Source organism: Myotis myotis, unplaced genomic scaffold (genome assembly GCF_014108235.1).
Source record: "Myotis myotis isolate mMyoMyo1 unplaced genomic scaffold, mMyoMyo1.p scaffold_m19_p_11, whole genome shotgun sequence".
NCBI classification, from domain to species: domain Eukaryota; kingdom Metazoa; phylum Chordata; class Mammalia; order Chiroptera; family Vespertilionidae; genus Myotis; species Myotis myotis.
In genome coordinates this window covers 67125461-67151474 of record NW_023416315.1, presented here as the reverse complement: position 1 = coordinate 67151474, position 26014 = coordinate 67125461, and the positions used below count along the sequence as shown (strand labels likewise).

The window sequence follows — 26014 nt, the reverse complement described above, 5'->3', positions numbered from 1 at the left end:
TGTTTACCTTCTGTATTTGAAACAATGTTGTGATTCTGCTGGCTGAAGCCCGGCGACTAAAGCAGGTTTCTGGAGTTTTGTTTAGCTTCTATATTTTTAACATAGTTGCTTAGAGTTGCAGCTCAGAGGCCGGCAGCAGCAGGCGGGGAACGTTGGAGTCCTCTGTCACTGAAGCAAGCAAGCCTCATGTTCGCTTTCCAGCTGCCTGGCTGCCGGCTGCATTCTTGGCTGGCAGTTAATTTGCATATCGCCCTGATTAGCCAACGGGATGGGTAGCGGTCGTACGCTAATTACCATGTTTCTCTTTTATTAGATAGGATAGTACTGGAAGTCTTACCCACAGCAATCAGAGAAGAAGAAATAAAAGGCATCCAAATAAAAAAGGAAGAAGTAAAACTTACTATTTGCCAATGACATGATACTGTATACAGATAACCCTAAAGATATCCACCAAAAACCTACTAGAACTGATAAATGAATTCAGTAAACTAGCAGGATACAAAATAAATAAGTCAGTTGGACTTTTATACACCAATAATGAACTATCAGAAAGGGAAACTAAAATAACAATTCCATTCACAATTGCTTCAAAAAAAATAAAATACCTAGGAATAATTTTAACCAAGGATATAAAAGACCTGTACTCGAAAAATTATAAGACACTGAATTAAGAACTGAAGAAGATACAAATAAATGGAAGGATATACAATGTTCATGGATAAGAAGAATTAACATCATTAAAATGTCCATACTACCCAAAGCAATCTATAGATTCAACACAATTCCTATCAAGATACCAATGACATGTTCAACAAAACTAGAAGAAATATTCCAAAAATTTATATGAAACCACAAAAGACCTAGCAATAGCTATCATGAAAAAGAAGAACAAAGTTGGAGGAATCACACTACCTATTATCAAACTATACTACAATGCCACAGCAATAAAAACTGCATGGTACTGGCATAAAAACAGACATGTAGATCAATGGAACAGAATAGAGAGCACTGAAATAAACCCACTCCTTTACTGTCAATATTTGACAAAGGAGGCAAAAACATATACAGTGGCTTAAAGATGTTTATTCAATAAGTGGTGTTGGGGAAATTGGACAGAAATGTGCAAAAGAAAAAAAAAAGAAAACTATACCACCTTCTTACAACACACACAAGAATAAATTCAAAATGGAATAAAGACTTAAAATGTTAGACTAAAAACTGTAAAAATCCTAGAACAAAACATAGTAAAAATCTCAGACATTTCTTGTAGCAATATTTTTTCTGATACAACTCCTTGGACATGGGAAACAAAAGGAAAAATTAACAAATGGGACTATATTAAACTAAAAAGTTTTTGCAAAGCAAAGGAAACCATCAACAAAATAAAGAGACAATCCACTGAATGGGAGAACATATTTCCTGATAGATCTTATCCTATCTAATAAAGACAGAATATGCAAATTGACCATCACTTTGCAACAAAGATGGTGGTGCCCACAGCCAATAAGGAGATAATATGCAAATTGACGCAACAAAGATGGCGGTGGCCAGGCCAGGACCCTTGCGTCATCGTCATGGTGACGACACAGGCATTCCGCCCAACCCCGGTCCCTCCGGGCATCTGGGCAGTGCGTGTAGGCAGAAGGCGGCTGGGCCAGAGCAAAGGCAGCGCCGGCAGCCAGGGGAAGGAAGGCCTATTTTTGCACGAATCTTTGTGCATCAGGCCTCTAGTAGATCTTATAAATAACTTATAAAACTCAACATAAAAAAAGCAATCCAATTAAAAATGGGCAAAGTCCTGAATAGACAGTTCTCCAAAGAGGACATACAAATGGCCAATAGACATATGAAAAGATACACAACGTCACTAATCATCAGAGAAATGCAAATTAAAATCACAATGAGATATCACCTCATACCAGTCAGAATGGCTTTTAATAAATGAACAAACAAGTACCAGTGAGGATATATTGAATCCCTGTGCACTATTGTTGGGATTGGTGCAGCCACTATGGAAAGCAGTATGGAGTTACCTCAAAAATTAAAAATGGACCTGCTTATAACCCAGTGATTCCACTTCTGGAAAGTTATCCGAAGAAACCTGAAACACTAATTTGAAAGAATATATGCACCCCAATACTCACTGCATTGTTATCTACAACAGCCAAGATCTGGAAGCTGCCTAAGTATCCATCAAGAGATGACTGGGTAACAGCCCTGGTACATTTACAAATGGAATATTGGCCAAAAAAGAAAAATTTTACCCATTGCAATAGCATGGGTGAACTTGGACAACTTTATGCTAAGTGAAATAAGCCAGAGAAAGACAAGTACCATATGACTTCAATCGTATGTAGAATCTAATGAACAAACTGAACTAACAAGCAAAACAGAGGCAATCTCATAAACAGAAATCAGGCTGACAGCTCTGTAGGGAAGGGGAGGGATTAAACAAAAAAAAAGGGAAAAAAAGAGAAAGACCTTATGGACACAAACAATAGTGTGGTGATTGCAAGGTGAGGGGCGTGGGTAGAGGTGGCAGAGTGTAGGGGGAAAAAATAAAGAAAAAATATTCAAACTAGTTCCCCACAAGATACAGACTCATTCATTAGTATTTAGGTTTTCAGAGACTGTATATTAAGTATTTCTGGGACAGAAGAAACACAAATGAAAAAAATAACAAATAGTTTCAGAACTCTGAATTGCAGAACAAGGGTGCTACAAGAAGCGTAACAGTAGCAAGGAAAATCATTCTGACTTCCTTTGAGCAATTTGATAACATAAAGCAGAGAACAGTATAGGAGCACAGCACTGTCATAAACACTGTTTTTTTTTAAAATATATTTTATTGATTTTTTACAGAGAGGAAGGGAGAGAGATAGTTAGAAACATCGATGGGAGAGAAACATCGATCAGCTGCCTCCTGCACATCTCCCACTGGGGATGTGCCCACAACCCAGGTACATGCCCTTGACCGGAACCGAACCTGGGACCCCCCAGCCCGCAGGCCGACGCTCTATCCACTGAGCCAAACCGGTCTCGGCAAACACTGTTTTTAAAGCACTTTCTTGGACATGATGCTCTCTGAGGTACTATGAACACAGAATTCAAAATGTATGTAAATAAATACCTATACACTTCCTGCCAACATTTTAATTAAATCTGTGGTTTTATATTAATCATATTCACATACCAAATTGATGATTTATATAGAATATTTAAAGAAACATAGCCAGATTGGTTATTTTTTTTTAAATGAAGTAAAATTATGGACTCAAATCACATGTATAACATGCCAATAATTCACTGATTATGCACATCACAAAAATACTCCTGCCTTTCCTAGTAGCTCAGTTGGTTAGAGCATCGTTTCAGTACATAAAGGTTGTGGGTTTGATCTCTGGTCAGGGCACATACAAGAAGCAACCAATGAATGCATAAATAGGTGGGATAACAAATCAATGTTTCTTTTGCTCCCTTCTTCTCTGTCTCTAAAAATCAATCAATAAATTTTTTAAAAGAGAAAATGCTCCAAATACATTCAAAAGGAAAGTGATCATTTAGTATAAAAATAGCCTACTATTCTACATTTAGAAAAAAAAACATGTCTTTCTAAAAAGAAGTTTAGAGAAGAACAATTTATAGGGTTGTGGGGTTTTTTTGGTGGTGGTGATAGAAAAAGTAGATGGGGGAAGAAATTAGGAAATATAACTCACCAGCTGTTAAATTAAGAAGAGGACACAATTGTACATAAAAATCAACACCTTACTTTCACTAAATGAGTGAAAAAAACAAAAGCTGGTTTTAAAGATGAGAGGAAATAAAAGGTTAGGAGTAGGAGATGGGAGTGAGAGCCACCCAGGAACTAGCATAGGTTACAAGGTAAAATCAGAAACTAAACAACTCTATTACATAAAACCTGCTATGCACCTGGGCTGTGGTCATTTTGACACTAATTCTCCCCACTAACAACTATTCAAAGTTCTTAAATTGCTCCTGAGGAACCTTTAGTTTGAACTAAATGGGAAGAGGGAGCAGAGATGGTTGCTCACAAGCTGATATAAGTATCAGCAACAGAAGACCCAGATATATTTGAGAAATCAGAAGTTTCTTAAATCTGTGATATGCTAATGTTTCATTCAATCAGTATGTTCTCTATGCATCATTCTCTTTTGAGAAAGTTACCATAATTTTCTATATTCCAAAATAATCTTCAGTTAAAATCTTCTTTCATCGCCACTTACTGCATAGAAAATTCTACATCAATTACCAGCCCGAGAGATTACACGTATAGACCCAGAAGGAAGTTCCGAATATAGGCAGAGGTCAGCAAGCTATTGTCCATGAGCCAAATCTAGCCTGTCTTCTGTTTTTGTATAATTTTAAAGCTAAGAACATTTACATTTTTAAATGGTTGAAAGAAAATCAAAAGAATATTTGACATTGAAATGATATGAAATGATATGAAAGTCAACTTTCAGTGTCCATGAGTTTTACAGAACACAATCATGCCTTCTCATTTATGTACTGTTGGTGGCTGTTTTTGAAGTATATGTGTCTGGCTGCCCCTTTTGTGGTTCAATAGCAGAGCTGAGTAGTCGTGACAGAGACCGTATGGCCTACAAGCCTAAAATATTTACTATCTGGTCCTTTAAAGGAAAAATTTGCCAAATCTCTGCTCTAGAAAATAAAATGATCACCTCATTCAATTCAGAGAATTCAAAATTATCTGCTATCATGTCAGAAAAGTCTATTAGAACTCTTTCAATTTTCTGTGGAGTCTGATTCAATACTCAACTAAATTTATAGATACAGAAACTTTAGTATGCTTTTGTTTTCACAAAGTTAGTGATTTGAATTTACCTAGGTAAATCAAAATTGATTTCAAGTAGGGCTATTTTATTTCTCCATACTTTAGTAAAGACTTTTCTCTAAAGTACCTTTTATTTAAAAGTAAAGTCTAAAAAAATGAACTGTAAACATACTGTAAATTTCCATTTTTATGAAGTTCAAGAATAGGAAAAACTCATCATTGGTGACAGATACCAAAACAGTGATTCATTTGAGGAGGAAGACTAACTGGGAAGAGACATGAGAGAACTTTCTGGGGTGATATTTAGATACAGAAGTACCAGTTACAGAAATATAGGTATAATTTATGCATTTTATGGTATATAAAAATATCAGAAATTCATAGTTTAAAAAATGAATACCAAGAGAAAAAATTAAAAAATACTTTTCAAGGATGTCTTACAAATTACTTTAAAAATCCATAATGATAGACAGTCTAATATGAAAAGAACAGATTACTTACAGATTTTAGTTGAATACCCTGTCGGATCTGGTCTAAAAGTGCATCCCTCCCAGAGCAAGACACCGGTCGACTGTTCTGTTCCACTTTTTTTAGCTGAGCACCCTCTCTGATTTGATCTAAAAGAGCTGCTTTGTTTCCTGAAGGATTTGGAATTTGATGGTCACCATCAGAAGGGAGGCCAGGGGGAGGTGGTGGCCCGGGTGGTGGCGGCGGTGGAGGCGGTGGGGGCGGTGCTGCTGACCCTGCCACAGACAGAGGTGGAGGAGGTGGCGGAGGCCCTGAAGGTGCTGAGGAGGGAAGGGCTGGAGGTGGCGGAGGATACATCCTATTTGGCGGCGGTGGAGGGACTCCTACACCTGGCCTGGATGGAGGTGGTGGTGGAGGTGCAGCTGTGGGAGCTCTTGAAGGTGGTGGAGGAGGAGCGCCTCTTCCTCTGGCAGGAGGGGGAGGAGGGCCTGAGCTATGTGGAGGGGGAGGAGGTGGAGGAGGCCCTCCCCTTGATGGTGGAGGAGGTGGTGGTGCTGAAATAAAAACAAAAAAAGAAATCATGTTTTCCCCCCATAAACGTCAGTGAGAAAGTCACTTATTTTAATATATATTTAAAAAATTATGTAAGATAAAAAAAGCACTCATCTTTGTTTTTTATTTTATAAAGGTATCTGACCACAGATGGTATCTTACAATTCTATTTAGGAATATTCAACTTAAAGATCACCTTCCTGTTGTTTCTTAAAAAAATATTAGCTAAAACAGTAAAATGTAGTTTTTAGGAACCAGTACCACTTCTGAAAGACAATAAACATTTTTAAAAATAAAGTAACAAAATAAACAACAGAATTAAATATTTGTCAATAGTATTATTTTGCATTTTAATAAAAATTAATGGATACTTTCTCTCTCTAAAGAATCAAGTACATACTTAGTTGTTTTATAAAATCAATTCACACTCAGAATTATATAGTTGATGTAGCCTAACAGTAGAATTCATTCAGAGTAATCTGAGCTGAAGCCAAATATAACGCTTTTTCTTTTAAAATGTAAACCTTTGCTATCTAACTTACAATTGCACTTATGTCCTATATTTTCTACTTTGGGTCCCCCAAAATGTATATACACTTTTTAATAGCTGATAGCTCAATTTTGAAAGCAAAATGTATTTTAATAAACACTGCCTTTATAATTATTCAGTGTGTGCATACATTTCTTTGGGACACCCCATATAAAGACTACATAACAATACATAAATAGATAGTATATAATATAAAATAATGAATAACCGAATATACTATAATAATATAAAACATATATAATGTCCTGTATTTTCTAAAAGATGGTCAGTGATTCCAGTGATGGCCTTACGGAGGTTGGCTGCTCGGCTGAAATGTTCAATTACTTATTCAGGAGACAAGAACTATTGACAAATTAACTTGAAAATTTCTACATGATACAAAATAAAAGCTATTAATAAAATATTAACATTATTCTGGTAGTAATATTTTTACTCTTATTATATGAAGTAAAAATATAAAATATAATAGATAAATCAATTCAAAGTATAAATTTATGACATCTCTAGAGATATGATTTTACCAACAGTATACACATATTTATATAATAATGAATATTTTTTCTCCACTCACTTTTAAAAGTTAATACAAAAATTAACTATTTTTAGGAGTAGAGAAATCCTAGAATTCATAATAGCTATTTATATTTATTGATACAAATTCTAATATATAATTGCTGGATACTTCTATAATTTAAACCAAGCATGTCAAACTTGCGGTCCACGGCCCACAACTAATATTTTTGCAGCCCAGCCAATATAATGGTATGTAAGAAACGTTTTAATAACAATTTTGTAAGTTAATTTTTACAATATCCTGTTATACATAATTATTAATAACGAACTACAACGTTTGCTAATGACTGATTACTATAATCGTGTTGCATTCATTTCCCTTACATGCCTTACGTGCAGGTGCACCATTTCTCTCCACTAATACCAGCAGCGAATATTTTAGCAGGCAATTGCCATGTCATTAGTCTCATACTGACTTTTTTGGTGTGCACAACAGGAAATATTTCGCTTTTGGAGAACAAGAAAAATAGGTTTATTTGCGTTATGCTTATTTAATTTGTGCAGTTATTCAGTGTCTGTTAATGTTCAAGAAAAATATTAATTTTTATTAAAACGTTCTATTATTTTATCTTAATGATTACTCATTTACTTAAGCCCTTTGTATTCAGCATGTCTCTATCGAAATAAACTTACGTTTCTATGAAAATTGAAACTTTTGTTTTTTTTGCGGCCCACATAAACTTAAATCTTATTTGTCTCGTGTTAGCCTTTTAGTTTGACATGCTTGATTTACAAGAATACAATTACCTACCTTAATTACAGATAACAATAATGCAAAGGTACCAAAGAGAAAAAAGACTCACTTCAAAGGAAATGAAATGGCATCTTCCAGTTTAATTTGGAACATTCATGGGAAATAAGCTATAAAAATATGCTATCAAATATAATCATAAACATTCAATCAAATATGCAGAAAGGCCAATATACACAAGGGTATTGTCACCTGGCATACAAACTTTTATAACTAAAAATAATATACAGCTGAAAATAGGAGTGTTATCCTACTTAGATGTAGGCCATCACAGATGTAGGCTCCTATGATTTGCACTCAAGGCATAAGGGCTGCAGAGCTAAGATATGCCCAATTTTCTGACCAGATCCAAAGCAAGGAGACCTAACATATTTTGTATAAAAGGGCGAAACCAATAGGATACATGGTATGTATGTATTATGTATACTCCCTGAATAAGCCAATACATATAATCATTCAAGCAGATACAAAGATTTCATTTTAACCAATTTAAGATTTTTATTTCAAACTAGAGGCCCAGTGCACAAAATTTGTGCACTGCGGGGGGGGGGTGCGCGGGGAGCGGGAGGAGGAGGTTCCTCAGCCCGGCCTGTACCCTCTCGCAGTCTGGGACCCCTCGGGGGATGACCACCTGCTGGCTTAGGCCTGCTCCCCGGGGGATTGGGCCTAAGCTGGCAATCAGACATCCCTCTGGCAGCCTGGCAGCCCTCAGGGGATGTCCACTTGCCAGCAGGGAGTGGACCTAAGCTGCAGTCAGACATCCTTAGCGCTGCTGAGGAGGCAGAAGAGGCTCCCACCACCACCGCTGTACTGGCAGCCATCAGCCTGGCTTGTGGCTGAGCAGAGGTCCACCAGAGGGCAGCTCCTGCATTGAGCGTCTGCCCCCTGGTGGTCAGTGTGTGTCATAGTGACAAGTCATTCCCAGTCTTTCTGCTGTTAGAGTCAGTTTGCATATTACCCTTTTACTATATAGGATAGAGGCCTGGTGAACGGGTGGGACCGGCTGGTTTGCCCTGAAGGGTGTCCCAGATCAGTGTGGGGGTCCCACTGGGGTGCCTGGCCAGCCTGGGTGAGGGACTGAGGGCCGTTTTCAGGCTGGCTGGCAACTGAAGCTCCCAGCCTCTCCTTTTTTTCTTTTTTATTCTGGGATTTATTTACCTTCTATAATTGAAACTTTGTTGCTGTCACTGGAGCTGAGAGCCGGGCTCCTGCTTGCTCCAGCTCTGAGGCCTCGGCCTGCTGAAAGTAGGTATCCTGGGTTTGTTTAGCTTCTATAATTGAAACTTTGCTGCTTTCAGAGCTCAGAGCTGGGCCACGGCATGCGGGGAACCTTGGCCTCCTCCATCACTGGAGCAAGCAAGCCTCCTGCTTGCTTCAGCTGCGTGGCTTCCAGCCGCCATCTTGGTTGGGTTAATTTGCATATCTTGCTGATTAGCCAAAGGGAGGCGTAGCGAAGGTATGGTCAATTGCCATGTTTGTCTATTATTAGATAGGATACTAATGATATTTGTCTAGACTGGCACTTTTATGTTTTAGTTGTTTATTAATCAAGAAGGACCCACTCTATTCTACCATACAAGGTATTAGTCAACCATTTCTCATAGTTTCACTGAGGAATTTCCATCCATAATCTTTTATATGTAAAATGATAAATTTCTTCAGTAAAGAGAACTTGTAGTAAGTACATTTATTATAATAATTTGAGATCCAGCTAATACCCATTCAAATAGACACTAAATCATTGCTCAGGGAAGAAGCCTTATTAATTTATGTGAAAAAAGGTCAGCTGCATCCAGTTTTGGGTATAGCACAAGGTCAGCATTTCTATTAACTTGAAAATAATGGGAATCTGCATATTTTTGTGAGGAAAACAACATGCCACATGCCAAGGTAAAAATGTGAGTTAAATAATTAAATTCACATTTGATTCTTGGCCCAATGTTAGTTAGGTTTATATGCACAAAAATGTCTGCTAAGCAGATACCACACAACAACACTATGAGAAAGTCTGATGGCCTACAAATTTCTAAAACTCTAAGAGTCATCACAAACACTGGACTGAGAATGACAACTTTCTTAGATCAAATGAAAACTATTATTATCAAAGCTTAGTTAAAATGAAAAAAATTTTAATATTTACAGAAAAAAACCTTATCTTGATGGTACATTATTAAGGAAGGTCAATATACTTTGTTTCAGAAAAATATTCATATTAAGAGTAATTAGTAGATAATTCTCTAGATATTTATAATACTTAAATGCAGTATTATAGAACTCAGGAAAACATTAAAGAACTGTTCTCATATACTCAGAAAAATGTTATTAACCACAAATTAAAACTTATGAGAATACTGACAACTCTGAGTAGGCAATTACAAAACTAAGTGTGAGTTTATGTTTAGTCCTCCCTCCTTGCCACAAATGTAAAAATGTAAGTATGCTTGACATAGGATATTAAATAATGCCAAGTATAAAAAGCAATGACTAAAAGTAAGTATAATCCTATATAATAAAGAGCTAATTTGCTAATTAGACCGAACAGCAGAATGACAGTCCAGACAACCTTCTGGACGAAGCTGGGGCTGTGAGGGCTGAGCCCCTTGCATGAATTTCATGCATCAGACCTCTAGTAAGTAATCAAAACAACAGTGGTGCTGTGGGAACGGGATTAAAAAAAAAAATCCACAGAATTTCAATAAAGTTATCTAAATTGTGGACAAAATATGAGCTCTGACTCATATAGAAATAAATTTTCTTTTTACTTTAAACATCTATATGCCCAAAACATTGGTTTGAGTAGAGGGCAAAAGACCTCACTGGATGTTAGATTTGATGGCAAGGTAAATGAACTCTAGCTTCTCTGAAAATAAACACACCACAGCATGCATAATTTAGTGCACTGGGTCAAATAACATCCCACATACATACCACTCCATTGTGGGGGACCTACAGAGAAGATTATTACGAGTTAATGGATTTCAGACAATTGCACATAAACACAAAGAAAGATACACTGGAAATCACAAGTCTAGTACTTTTTATAATCCTGATTAAATAATTTTACAAAATTAAGTTTTAAGACATTTGATTCAATAGATTTTTACAGAAAAACTCAAACTTTTCCCTAATTTTTTCATACTTCTAAAATTATTTGCTCAGCTTAGAAAATATCTCCTTAATAAAAATAAATATCAATTTATTCTTCCTTTAAAAAAATTTATCTTCTATAAAAACCACTGTTTGGTGGGTTCTACACTAGAAATTAGGTTCTTGAGTATGATAATAAATAACTCTGTTCCCAACAGTTTTGTTTTTTTTTTTAATACCTGTGTCTTTTTTTGTTTGTTTTAGGTCATTTAATTGACGGAAAGCCTTGCTTATTTTAATGTTTTAAAATCAGCTAAAATTACAAGCAGTAATAAAGTTTAAAAACACAAACAAACCCAATCAAGTTAATATAGTAAACTCTTAGTTACAGGAATTCAGGTGAAAGGGTTGTAGTACGGGTGGTCTAATAAATGTCAACAATACTTTATACTTATAAATTCAGAGAGCTCAGAGACCCTGAGAACCATTTGGTGGTATAAGGTGAGGGTCTGTGGTAACAGTGAACAAAAAGAGTCAAGGAACACACAAGGGTCCTCAAGACTTCCCATCATCTGTACACTGACAGTAACCCTGACTTACTCTGGGAGCATTTATAACAATGGTACAGTGGCTCACAATGTTTTATTAAAACTCTACAGAAACTGGAAATGTAATTATTTAACAAAGTAAGATAAATTAGCATCATACTAGTTTCAGTGAAACTAGCATTGTGTTTCCACAATAGTCATTATGACTGAATACCTGTTTACATATCTGTTTCCACACTAGACTATAAAATTTCTGAGGCCAGAGACAGACTGTATCTTTATATTTTAGTATCCTGAGACTAGTGGTGGTGTATATTTACTGAATATATGAATGAATGAATGAATGAATGAATGAATGAATGAATGAATGAAAGAAAGATTAAATGAACATCACTGGTTAAAAATTCACGTAAGTCAAACACCTAAGTTAAAATGACAGGTAAATTCTTCAGAAGAATAATTTGATTAACTAGAGCTTTCACATTGCTAAACTTTATTATGAGTATGCAAAAACAAAGAAGAAAAGCAGCACCAAATAAGTAAGGTAGCAAAGAAATGATTGCCATACTGGAAAATTCAGAGTTACTGTCTTTGCATTTTATTGTGATAATTATTAAGATACAACTAAAATACAAGGCGCTTTGATCTTGAAAGGTTGCAAATTATTTGTGCATTCAGGTATCAAAAGACAAATTTTATACCTTTTAAGAAAAAAGTTTGTATTTAAAAATAAATAGAGATATTTTTGTTATTTATATCCTGAATATCCTTACAATTTATTGATTAGGTAGTGATTGTATTTAAATTAATAGTTCTGTATTGTAATAAAAACAATTTTAACGGCTTCTAAGATTAAGTAAAATATTAGGTAATCATACATTTTTATTCTAAAATAGAATAGCCAGAAGATTCTGTATGAATTTTCATAATTTAATATAAGACATCTTTATAATAAGCAAACCTTTGTCAAGCTTTTTTGTTATACCAAAATAATGTAAAACATAGTACACTGGGCCAAACTAGTTATGAATAAACTCAAATATTTGCTTAAGGAAGGTTCACATTAATGTGTGTAGTTGTCTTTCAAGAAATTAACCTAAAGATTCAAAAGAACAAATAGACCAGGATTCCTAAATAGAAATAAAAGTTACCTTGCCTTCGTAGTTCATTTTTAACAGCTTCAACACCTCCTGTTTTTTCAATAAAGTCATATATGACTTTTGATGTTTCTCTGTCTTTAAGTTGTGCCTCTGAGATTCCACACATATCAAAAAGATTCTTCAATTCTGGATCCAAATTATTCAGCTATAACAGATAAAATAACTAATAAAATCTCTCCCAATTTTTAAAAACAAGCATAATATTTAATTCTCATCTGTACTATTTATGAAATTATTTTAAGTTCATAAACTTTTAATATGGTTATATTGTTTATATGCTACATAAACTTTCTTATTAAAAAAATAATACAAAAAGAATTGATTTTAGCCTGTCTGGTGTGGCTCAGTGGTTGAGCACTGACCTATGAACCAGGAGGTCACAGGCTCCATCTCCAGTAGAGGGCGTGGAGGAGGCAGCAGATCAATGATGTTTCTATTTCTTTCTCTCTCTGCCTTCCTTTTTGAAATCAATAAATATATATATATTTTTAAAAGAATTGACTTTATATTTTATCTCCATCTCTTTTATTCCTTGCCTTCAAAAATAGGGAATGTCAATTAGATTTTTTAAATTAATAGTTTTGTATTATAGATAAATTAGCATCATACTAGTTTCAGTGGAACTAGCATTGTGTTTCCACAATAATAATTATGACTGAATACCTGTTTACATACCTGTTTCCACACTAAACTATAAAATTTCTGAGGCCAGAGACAGACTATATCTTTATATTTTCCCATTCATGATTCAGACATATTTAATGCTCACCTATACTACATTATCCTAAATAAGATTTAGTTATAACCACAAAAAAAAATACAAATCAACTTGCAAATTTGAGAACCCCAAGCACACTGTACAGTGTCCAACACAAAAGGCACTCAACACTTATGGAGTTAACATTGTAGCTTTAACAAAACAACCAAAAGGATTTTTAACCTCAATCAGAAATATTTTTCAAATTAATTTTTACAAATCCTGACTGTCAAATGTGAAATACCTATTACTTAGATAACCAAAGTAGAGATAAAATATTAAACACCTTTTTTTTTTGCCTGAAGTTTCACCTATCTTGCTCACAGTGCTACAAATTAATGAATGATGAAATTGCCAAAAATAATAGAATGAAAAGACCTATATCATTCAACAACTGAATATTCAGAATTTGATTACAGTACTTTCCAATAATTTGGCATATATTTATTTCCCTGAAATAATTATTGAGCAGAAATAATTTTCTTCCCTTTGCTTTCAAAACACAAGGATTTTACTTATACAGTAAAATAAAGTCAAGGTATACAAAAATTTTCTCTTTAGAGACTTAGCCATGAATTACAGAACAATACTATGGTTTCAAACCTAGTGATATGTACATAAACACAGCACATTCAAATAAACACTAAAATTCACAAAAATAAATAATAAAAACAAAAATCCAAATATAGGCCATAATATTCCCACATAGTTAGAGTAATGTTTATGGCTTGAAAAGACACTTACATCAAAGCCAGTATTTGGATCCCAACCAACATGTCCAATGTGCCTAAAGTAGAAGATAGGGGAAAAAACACACAAAGGGCATTAACACCAAGATATATATGAAATCCAATCTACCCACTGAATTATTGGCCTTAACTAATAGTTCTCATAGATATAACGAAATTATACTAGAGGCCTGCCTGCATCCTCTTGCAATCCAGGACCCCTTGGAGGATGTCGAATAGCTGGTTTCGGCCCATTCCCCAAAGACCCGACCCAGACAGGAGGGAGCCCGATCCTCGCAGGCCTGATCCAGACAGGAGGGAGCCTGATCCTGTGTGTTGAGCATTTGTCCCCTGGTGGTCAGTGCATGTCATAGCGACCGGTTGCTTAGGCTTTTATTTATATACATGAGAGGAAAGGAATTTTGTAATGAGCTAATAAAATAATGCCTGCTACAGACTATTTGTGCCTCCTGAAAATTCATAGATGTTAAAATCCAATCCCCAGTGTGATAGTATCTAGAAGTGAGAATTTTAGGAAGTGATTAAGTCATGAATGGGATTAGTGCCCGTAAAAAAGAGGCCCCAGAGAGCTCCTTTACCCTTTCCTAACATGTGAGGGCACAACAAGAAAACAGCTATCTATGAACCAGGAAGTGGGATGTCACCAGACACCAAATGTTGCCTGTGCCTTATCTTGAACTTTCCAGTCACCAAAACTGTAAGAAATAAATTTCTGTTGTTTATAAGCCACCCAGTCTATGGTATTCTGTTATTGCACCGCAAATAGATTAGGACAATGCCTCTAAGAAATTGCCAAATACCACTTTTTATAGAGAAAAGTGAGAAATCATCTTTATGTCCAACAATTAAAGAAACTTTACCTAATTTTTTTTCTAATGAATGAAAAGGTAAAATAAACTATAAGATTCACAGAAAGTCAGCTTAAAAAACAAACAAACAAACAGAAAACTACAGCAAAATCTGTAACTAAAAGGTATGCAAGTGATAAATGTAAGGGTTCTATCAAAAGAAAATTTTATAACAAGTTAAAAACCTAGAGTCATAATGACTAAATAAAAAATAAAGATAAAAGCAACAAAAGAACTGTCTTACTGGAAATTGCTTGGTGTTCCAATATCTGCCTTGGTTAATCTCTTCTTTTTAGCTTTTCCTTTTTTCTTTTCTTTGGTATGGGAGATGTTGCTGACTTGTGGACCATAAAATCTATTGGTTGTGATTTCTGGATTTTTAATGTCAACTGTTGCCATAGGTAGATTAGGACCTGAAAATAAAGTTTAAATAACATTAAAAGAATATAATTTAACATAATTGTTATAATCATAATATATAATTTAAATGTCTTTTTCTGAAGTAGGACCACTTCAATATTATAAATTTTTTACATTTTAAAACTGCAGGCTAATTTTTATAAATAATGAAAAAAGTACTGCCTAAATTTTGAAAAGACTATATAATAAATTCTTAAACATACATAATTTCAAAGCAAACTTCATAACATTAAATCTCATGAAGAATATAAATTTTCAATAAGAATTTAAATATAATTGGTCTAGTAGTCCCTTAAATTTTCACTGTAATTGCCTCACATCCAACACATTAGTCACTGATAGAGTGGTATATATCACATACCAAGAATAGTAAAAAAAAAAAAAAAGTAAGATAGCCACCTATTTTACTTTTAAATCTAATAAAGAAATCTAGTCTTACCTCTTTGTTTCAATTTTACTAGTTTGAGGAAAAAAGTACTGTAATTACTGCTGCTTTTTTCCAAAACCTCCATAATTAAGTCCAGTAATATTTTCCCCATCAGTATATAGAGAATTTGACTATCATAAGTATAGAGCTCAAAAACAATATCAAAGAAAATTCTCAAAACTCTCATTTTCTGCAATAACCAACTGTAAAACTATCTTAGGCACCTATTAAATATTGTTAATAGCATCTTTAGGAGTTGCACTAAATGTAGCACAAAACCTGTGTTATGATTCATAAAATATTACTGGTCTTAAAAGTGTAAGAGTCTGAACAAAATGTATTCAACATAAAATTTTCTTATAAAGTTACTAGAAGAGTAACACATGTTCCTTACAAGTCCCACTTTACAGGTTTCAGGTGCACAAATTGACAACACATCATCTGTACAATTTATTGTAGTGCTCACTACCCCAAGTCAAGTCTCCTTCCACTACGATTTATCCCCCCCATACACTCCTCCACTCCTGCTTCCCTGGCAATCACCAGTTGCCGGAGTCCATAAATTCCTTTTTTTCCTTCCAACCCCTCCATTCCCCCCAAACTCCCCTCGGCCTGTCGCTTAATTCACTTTGTTCATTAGAGTCCACATATGGTACTTGTCTTTCTCTGACTGGCTTATTTCACTTAGCATAATGCTCTCCAGGTCGACTATGCTGTCAGAAAGGGTAAGATTTTCTTCTTTTTACAGGTGAGTAGTATTCCATTATGTAAATATGTACCACAGCTTTTTTATCCATTCATCTACTGATGGACACTTGGGCTGTTTCCAAATAATACATGAGTCTTCAACAAAATCTCCTAACAGACCAAATTCCTCTGAGATGATCATATCAATGATAATTTAAAAAATGTTGTATAAAATACAATCACCATTGTGCAGAAAAACAGTAAACCCAACAGGTCTGACACTATCCTTTGAAAGGCCTGCTTGCAAGGTTGGCCTTTAGTTGGTTATCTGGGGTCTCGGACTTCAGGAGGGTTCTCATTATTCCCTGATAAGACTGGCTATTTCTAAACTGTTTGTGGCAACAATGTGGGTTATGCTAAACAGCTGCTTTCCTTCTGGGAGTTTAGAACCCTGGTAGGTACTATATGATTAGCAATCTATGTGACTAGCCACCAAGAAACCCTGGGCTTTAAACGATAATCTGAGGCTCCCAGGAGCCGCTTCTTTAGACATTTCACATGTGCCGGGACAATTCATTACTGGAGAAATTAAACGCGTCCCTGTGACTCCAATGGGAAAATACTCTTGTGTGGTTTTCCCCCAGAGTTAACCCTGTGTCTTTCCCATTGTTGATTTTATTATATACTAGAGGCCAGGTGCACGAATTTGTGCACGGGTGGGGTTCCTCGGCCTGGCTGGCGATTAGGGCTGATGGGGGGGGGGGGGGAGAGGTGGGCGGCCAGCCAGGGGGAGGGACTGCAGGAGGTTGGCTCCAGCAGCAAGCTAACCAACGACTAACCAGCCAAGCTAACCAGGGCTCCCTTCTCCCTCCTGTCTGGGTCTGGGGTGCGGGTGAATCAGATTTGGGGCTGTTAGGGCCCCAGCAGTAAGGTATGGGTCAGTGCACTTCACAGCTACTGGCTGGTCGTCTGGTTGTTCTGTCCTAATGGTCGCTTAGGTGCGTGCGCGCGCACACACACACACTAGTGGCCCGGTGCACAGATTTGTGTACAATGAAAAGAAATAAATTAGAAGAAAAATTCATGCGGTAATTACATTACTGCAAAAAATTACATGTCAAAACAGTTGGTCTTCAGACATATTCTGTCGATAACACGCTTTCTTTCAGCTTCAGAGGTACATTATGCCAATAGTTGGTCTTCAGATACATTCTGGCGTCACGTGTGATTGGCCCCAGCGAGAGCTTTATATGTATCATGCATGCACAAGTCAATGTTTATTTTTAAATTGCCAGTGCATGTCATATGTGCTTGCCAGTCAGTCGGTTGGACAGTTGAACAGACGTACAGTCAGTCACTTAGCTGTATCTATCATCTATCTATCTATCTATCTATCTATCTATCTATCTATCTATCTATCATCTATCTATATAGATATATATCTCCTTTCACTATAATAAATATTTGGCATGAGTACCACTATATGCTAGGTCTTGTGAGTCCTTCTAGCAAATCACCAGTTGTGGAGGTAGTCTTGGGGACGTGAACACAATCATAGAAGAGCAAATAAAAATCCCAAGAAATTGTAGGCTAATGTATATTAAGGTATTACTAAATGCCAATTTGACTACAACTCTTTTTTATTATTATTATTATTAGTTAAGGTATTACAAATGTGTCCTCATCCCCCCCATTAACCCCCAACCTCCCCACCCCTCCGCCCCGCACACTCTTGCTCCCATCCCCCTGTTGTCCATGTCCATTGGTTTGGCTTATATACATGTATACAAGTCCTTCAGTTGATCTCTTCCCCTTAGCCCCGCCCTCCCCTACTTTCCTTCTGGGGATTGATAGCCTGATCACTGTTTCTCAGTCTTTGGGTCTGTCCCTTTTCATCAGTCTATGTTGTTCTCTATAATCCGCAAATGAGTGAGATCATGTGGTATTTATCTTTCTCTGACTGGCTTATTTCACTTAGCATGATGCTCTCCAGTTCCATCCATGCTGTTGCAAAAGGCAAGAGTTCCTTTTTTTTTACCGCAGCATAGTATTCCATTGTGTATATGTACCACAGTTTTCTAATCCACTCATCTGCTGATGGGCACTTAGGCTGTTTCCAAATCTTAGCTATGGTGAATTGTGCTGCTATGAACACAGGGGTGCATATATCCTTTCTGATTGGCGTTTCTGGTTTCTTGGGATATATTCCTAGTAGTGGGATCACTGGTTGACTACAACTCTTAAATTGTGCTAAAAACCTCAAAAGTAGTCTATTAAACTAAAGAAACACATTTACCTACATGGGTAAATTATATCTCTCTTCCTCTCTATTATTAAAGATGAACTAAAGCTATAATAAAATTACGAAAGTCATCTGCCACCTCATAGAACAATTAAACAATTTGGAAAGATATGTATGTTTAATATCACCAAAACTCAGCTATTTTCCTTCACTATTCAAAGTACACTTATATATAATTATAATATACAAATGTCTAAAAGTTCTATGTATAATTGCATATAAAATTCCATAGAAGTTGCTCATGTTGGCAAGAAATAAAGAAATTCTTCTTGGAAAAAATGGAAGCTAGTGAACAATATGGATAAGATCGTTAAGAGCTAATTCACTGTCAAGGAATAATCTGAAAATAACTGGATCAAGAATTAAAGATTTAGTGTCTGTTCAAGTCTTCTGATCATTTTTTAACTGGATTGTTTGTTTTGTTGTTGTTGAGTCGCATGAGTTTCTTGATATATTTTGGATATTAACCCCTTATCAGAGAGCAATTGTTTTCAAATATCTTCTCCTTTCGAAGCTTTTTAGTTTGATATAGTTCCATTCACTTATTTTTGCCGTTACTTCCCTTGCCTTTGAGGTACACTTCTCCCAAGAAGACATACAAAAGACCAATAGATATATGATATGTGCTCAACTTCACCATCTATGAGAGAAACTACAATGAGATACTATCTCACACCTGTTAGAATAGCTACTATCAATAAGACAAATAATATGTAATACACACATAACTTTCCAAATTGTTTGTTTGATAAGCAAGTGTTTGAGAGGTTATAGAGAAAAAGGAACCCTCATTCACTGCTGGTGCGAATGTAAACTGGCATAGCCCAGGGGTGGGCAAACTTTTTGACTCGAGGGCCACAATGGGTTCTTAAACTGGACCAGAGGGCAGGAACAAAAGCATGGATGGAGTGTTTGTGTGAACTAATATAAATTCAAAGTAAACATCATTACATAAAAGGGTACGGTCTTTTTTTTTTTTTTTAGTTTTATTCATTTCAAATGGGCCGGATCCGGCCCGCGGGCCATAGTTTGCCCACGGCTGGTATAGCCACTATGAAAACCAGTATGAAAATTCCTCAAAAAGTTAAGAATAGAGTTACCATATGACCCAACAACCCCTCTTCTAGGTATCTACCTGAAAAATTTAAAAAAAATTTATTAGCAAAGATATAAGTACCCCTATGTTCATTACAGCATTACTCACAGTGGCCAAGACATGGAGATAACTAAAATGTCTTTTGATAGATGATTGCATAAAGATGTGGGTACATATACACAATGGGATACTACTCAGCCATAAGAAAAGTTAAAATACTGCCATTTGTAACAACATGGATGGATCTTGAGATTACATGTTAAACGAAATAAAGACAGAAAATGTCAAGAACCATATGATTTCAATCATATGTGAGATATAAAACTGAAAGCAACAAAATGAACAAATAAGACAAACGAACTCGCAGACACCGACAACAATATGGTGATTACCAGAAGGAAAGGGGCATGTTGGAGAGCTAGAAAAGGGTAGAGGAGGTCAAATATTTGATGACTAAGGAGATTTGACTTTGAGTGGTAAACACACAATGCAATATACAGATGATGTGTTATAGAATTGTACACTTAAAACCTATAAAATTTTACTAACCAATGTCACTCCAATACATTCAATTAAAAAAAGACAAAGAAGAATTAAAGGTTAGTTAAGCAATACAGAAAGCTTATTAAATAGTAGATTAAGACTTGGATTTTCAAAGTTGTTCAGACATTAGATTTCCATGCTTGCTGTAACTTCACAAAGTAAGAGAAGTTATTGAGAATACCCAGAATTTGTGTGTTAGAGGGTTGAATTGGGGTCATACCCATACCTTTATATACTTATCTAGTGACCTGATGTTACTTATCACTCTCCCCTTTCTGCTTTCTTCCTTCTTATAATTTACCTTTACCAATCAGTAAGAGCAACACTGTCCACAGTAAGATACTGCAAATTATTATTTACTCTCTTATCTTGATACTCAATAGTATAAATAAAATAGGACGTAAGCACTGACTTAAGACAGACTTAGGGAGTACCAGAGTTAGGTGCTCTCTTTATACATACCACCCTTCCTAAATAGGTGTTCATACAGCAACTACAGGGTGGGTTTACAGTTGTGAGTACATGAAATACGGAGTTTATTCTTGTATTATTATTTATTAATAATTATATTATTTTCCATACGAACAACTAAGTCTACTTTTGCCACACCTTTACAAAAGCAACAAATTCACCATTAAAACAAAACAAAAGAAAATTAGCAACTATATAGTTGACCCTTGAACAACATAATGGTTAGAGGTGCTGACTCCATACAGTCGAAAATCTGTGCATAACTTGTGACTCCCCTTACTAATAGCCTATTGTTGACCGGAAGTTTTATCAAGAACATAAACAGTCAATCAACAAGTATTTTGTATGTTCTATATATTATATACTGTAGGCTTACAAATAAAGTAAACTAGAAAAAAGAAAAGGTTATTAAGAAAATCATAAGGAAGAGAAAATACATTTATATTACTGTACATATTTATTGAAAAAAAATCCTTATAGAAGTGGATTTAGCAGTTTAAACCATGTTGTTCAAGGGTCAACTGTAATTAGTGTTTATAAAAAAACAAAAAAAAATTTTTATGCTGCTTTAGCTTATATAAAATAATCTATTATACTATGGATGTTCTAAGGCAGTGATGGCGAACCTATGACACGCATGTCAGAGGTGACACACGAGCTCATTTTTTTGGTTGATTTTTCTTTGTTAAATGGCATTTAAATATATAAAATAAATATCAAAAAATATAAATCTTTGTTTTACTATGGTTGCAAATATCAAAAAATTTCTACATGTGACACGGCACCAGAGTTAAGTTAGGGTTTTTCAAAATGCTGACACGCCAAGCTCAAAAGGTTCGCCATCACTGTTCTAAGGTAAGAAGTGGATATAGTTAAGTTTAACAGTTTAAATTATCAAAAAATATATTATTTTCTGGGAAATAACAAAGTAAAGGTTCTTATAAACCCAATTCATAACTCACTAGAGAAAATAACACAGCATCTCTGAAGAAAGTTCAAAGATGAAGAGACAGAAATAAAAGTGTTATGTGGAATGAATAACAGAGTTTAATTCACACTGTAGTTACACTATGTGGAATGAATAACAGTTTAACTCGTTCTGTAGATGCACTGTTTCCATTCCTCTCTCTACCCAAAACTCAGGTATGGATACACTATTACACATCTCTCCACACAGTTATAGAGCCCTGGCATTAGCTATTTAATGTCATTATATATAAATTATATTAGTACTTGTTAAGATACTATTGAAGTCTATATAAGAATATACAGATTAAAAACATGTTAGAAAATTACTATTAGATGGGAAATTTAGAGTTTTTCTAAATGTTTCATTTTATGTATGAAAGCTAAGGGCAAGAACCATCAGGTGGCATGTTTAAAGTGACATAATTAGTGACTAAGGCGATGAAGTCTACTTGGTTCCCAGACCACTAACCTTTCTATTAACTCCTATGCTTTCTACCAAACTTCAAACCATAAAGTGATTAATAATAATGATACTACAAATGTTATCATTTTATCAGTTCTCTTATTTTTTTTTTTTAAATATATTTTATTGATTTTTTACAGAGAGGAAGGGAGAGAGATAGAGAGCTAGAAACATCGATGAGAGAGAAACATCGATCAGCTGCCTCCTGCACATCTCCTACTGGGGATGTGCCCGCAACCCAGGTACATGCCCTTGACCGGAATCGAACCTGGGACCTTTCAGTCCGCAGGCTGACGCTCTATCCACTGAGCCAAACCAGTTTCGGCAGTTCTCTTAAGTTTGTAGTCCAATAATTCATTATTCAATAAATATTTACTACTAACTTTCACAATTTAGAAAAAAGGTTTTCTACACATTCAAGAAATGAGGTACTTGGTTATTTGGGTTGACAATAGTAATTTACTTCAGACTTTGAAGGTGTTATGAAATAAGTTTAAAATGGAGTTCTACAGCCCAAGTAAATATTTGTTTCAAAAGTGACAGTAAAAAAAGTGATAACAGGTATAAGGCAGAGTCATTTGTTAATAAGTACGTTTACAGGAGATCTGGTAACAGAAATACTCTCGAATCATTTCTAATAAAGTTTAGTTTAATTTGCTGTTTATGAAATTACACTAAATATATAATGGAGAGGGCCATTTCCCTTCCTTTTTTGGGAAAACAAAACAAAACAAAAAAACAAGTCAGAGGACAAATTACCTTCTTCTGATTAAGGACAACTGTCACAGAAATGGTTTGTTTTTTTTAAAAATATTCTCATTAAACAGCATTTCTAGTTAGTTTTAAAATTAAAAGAATAAACTAAAGTCTTCCCCTTAATTACATAAAAAGTCGGAACTCTCACCAAGGTAAAATAGTTGAGAAACAGGTGGCCCAGAGGCCTCTGATGTCAAGCAGGCATGAAGTTGAGAACAAATCTTATTGGAAAGCGTCTAAGCTATAAGTGAGACTGACCAATAAAGAAAAAAGAAAGATGTACGGATTAGGAGTTAGTGAGGAAGACACTGAACTGCATTTCAGGAATATATGTTACTTCTACATAAAGTATCCTTTTAATAGTAACATTTGAAAAGGTCTGCTACACTGATAATGTGAATGAGGATCTGAGACAAGCTCGGACAATGCAAAGTGGTGAAGGTGTCCATTGCCACCTAGTGGTATGGCACCAAATGCAGAAAAGAAATGTGCTGCCTCCAAAACAGGGGTCTCCACACAGGAGGGAGAGAACAAGACAATCGACTGCAAAGTAGGAGAAAAATATTAACATTTCTATTAATTATTATTTCATTATTTATTGTAACGTGTTATACTAATACCATATTATATGTATATTTTGTAAATAAATATACAAATATTGGCAATATATGCTGTGTATTTATGCCTTTTAACGATTCTATTTTTTAACTCTCCATTTATTTAATGAAAAAATTAGTTTGGGACAACTGCATCAAGGGGTCAGAACTATAGATCTAAAGATTTAAAACCAAGATCGATCTCAGAGAAAGAAACTACATTAATTATGAGTATCTCTCTTAGTAGAGAAATAAAATTGTGAGATATCACTGTCACATAAAGAAGAATATGCAAATCCTATCTATTCATGGATTAGGTACCTCTTCAGAAATACATTTTATACGGATTGAAAAGGTTAAAATTTTGAAAAACCATAAAGTATTTATATCCTTTTATTATATTATTATTTTGTACAACATCAAATCTTAGGTTACTCTCTCCAAAGAGGCTACCACTAGGAAGCCTTCCCCACTGGCACTTGATATGTGCTCACAGAATGCCAAATAATTTAATAAAAAAGAGATGAAAATATTGAGCACATATCAAGGAAAAATAATTACACTACTGCTTTAAAGGCTCACAGATGAATGACTTCCGATTCAGCTGCTTCTGCTTCCTTTGCCTCTGCAACATGCTAGCTGCGTGAACTGAAGCATGTTATTAACTCCCTCTAGGTCTGTTTCTCCTACAAAATCATCTTGACAGTACAGTGGCTAAGTGACTCTGGATGCCGATCTCTTGAGACTGAATCCTGCTCCACCACTTACTAGTTAGGTGATCCTGAACTGGTTACTACCTATCTGTGCCCCAGTTTACTCATGTATAAAATGGGGATATTAGGAGCTACTTCAAAAGGCTGCTGGGCAGTGCCTGGCAGGTTGTCAATGATTGTTAAATAGTAGCTGCTGTTACTATCTTTGTTATTGTCTTCATCGTGATAACTAAGTTATTAAGCATTATGCTAAGCACTTTGAGCACTTCATTTCTCCACAGAAACCCTATAAACTTAGTATTAAAATTTCCATTAAAAGAGAAAGTCAGCCCTAGCTGGTTTGGCTCAGTGGATATAGTGTCGGCCTGCAGACTGAAGGGTCCTTGGTTTTATTCCTGTCAAAGGCATGTACTTCCGTTGCAGGCTCGAACACTAAGGGCCTGGTTGACGAGTGCGTGCGGAGGCAACCAATTGATGTGTCTCTCTCACATCGAAGTTTCTCTCTCTCTGTCTCTCCCTCTCCCTTCCAATCTCTCTAAAAATCAATGGAAAAATATCCTCGGGTGAGGATTAACCTAACTAACTAACTAACTAACTAACTAACTAACTAACTAAGAGAAAGTCAAAGTATACAATACTTGGCACATGGTAAGTACTACTGAAAATAGTCAGACATTAAAAAAACTGGGAAGGCCAAGCCGGCGTGGCTCAGTGGTTGAGCTCAGTGGTTGAGCATCGACCTATGAAACCGGAGGTCATGGTCTGATTGCTGGTCAGGGCACGTGCCTGGGTTGCGGGCTCAATCCCCAGTGTGGGGCATGTAAGAGGTAACCAATCAATGATTCTCTCTCATCATTGATGTTTCTATCTCTCTCCCTCTCCCTTCCTCTCTGAAATCAATACAAATATATTAAAAAAAAAAACAAAAAAAAAAACTGGTAAGGCAAGTAATCCAAAATTAATATTTGGTTCATGTTTTTATATTGGAAAATAAATTTAAGGACAAAATCAGAAAGCAATACATCTGTTTAAAAGAAGCAAATCCCAATAATCACTAACAGTTGTTATATAGTAAGAACTCTGTATTATGTTAAGTGTTTCTCTGAATAATTATTCTAAATTCTGATGAGAGGATGTGAGATGCTTTTAAAAAGGAGCAGATATATTCCCCATTATAATGAAGGCTCCTGCGGCGATAGTTATTTACTGTCACAGGGTCAGGAACACCATTTAAATGTGATAAAAGTCATCGATTCTCTCTCCTCAGAGTAAAAATCATAAATACTTACAAAATTTAACACACAATTTAAAGGAGGATTTATAGAGTCCCTATGAGAATCTCTGTCCTAGAGGTCTGGGACTTTGTCATTTATATATTGGTATTACTTTTACTATACAGTATTTTTAAAAATATATGAACCCATAATATTTCATCAAATTAAGGAGGGTTATGTGCAGCTATTATTAGTTCTAAATATTGAAAGGAGCTAGTTTCATATTACCAGTGTGAAATAATATTTTGAAATAAGACAAAAAGATAAATCTAAGTAAGAAATCAATCAACATGCTAGGCAAAATTTAGTGCCTTTAAGGAAGATATTAAAACTAGATTGTGCAGTTTCTAAATTTAATTAATTGTGAATACAGAATTAAGATATAAGATCAGTGAGCTATGTAGTATTCCTTCATCCTAAAAAAAAAAGCCAAATGGTACA

At 35.3% G+C, this 26014-nt stretch overlaps 1 protein-coding gene across 4 annotated transcripts in view; it reads right to left on the bottom strand.

Annotated features, from left to right (window-relative positions):
* Positions 1–26014, bottom strand: part of WASL (WASP like actin nucleation promoting factor) — an 84746-nt gene that overhangs the window by 12495 nt on the left and 46237 nt on the right. For 2 of the 4 annotated variants that reach the window (XM_036328804.1, XM_036328802.1), the window contains exons 6-10: positions 15101–15269; positions 14004–14046; positions 12494–12647; positions 10636–10653; positions 5315–5835 (exon numbers count right to left, since the gene is read on the bottom strand). In XM_036328804.1, coding sequence (XP_036184697.1) covers positions 5315–5835; positions 10636–10653; positions 12494–12647; positions 14004–14046; positions 15101–15269 — 905 coding nt within the window. The remainder of the gene's footprint in view (positions 1–5314; positions 5836–10635; positions 10654–12493; positions 12648–14003; positions 14047–15100; positions 15270–26014) is intronic. The other 2 variants (XM_036328805.1, XM_036328803.1) reach the window with 1 other exon arrangement.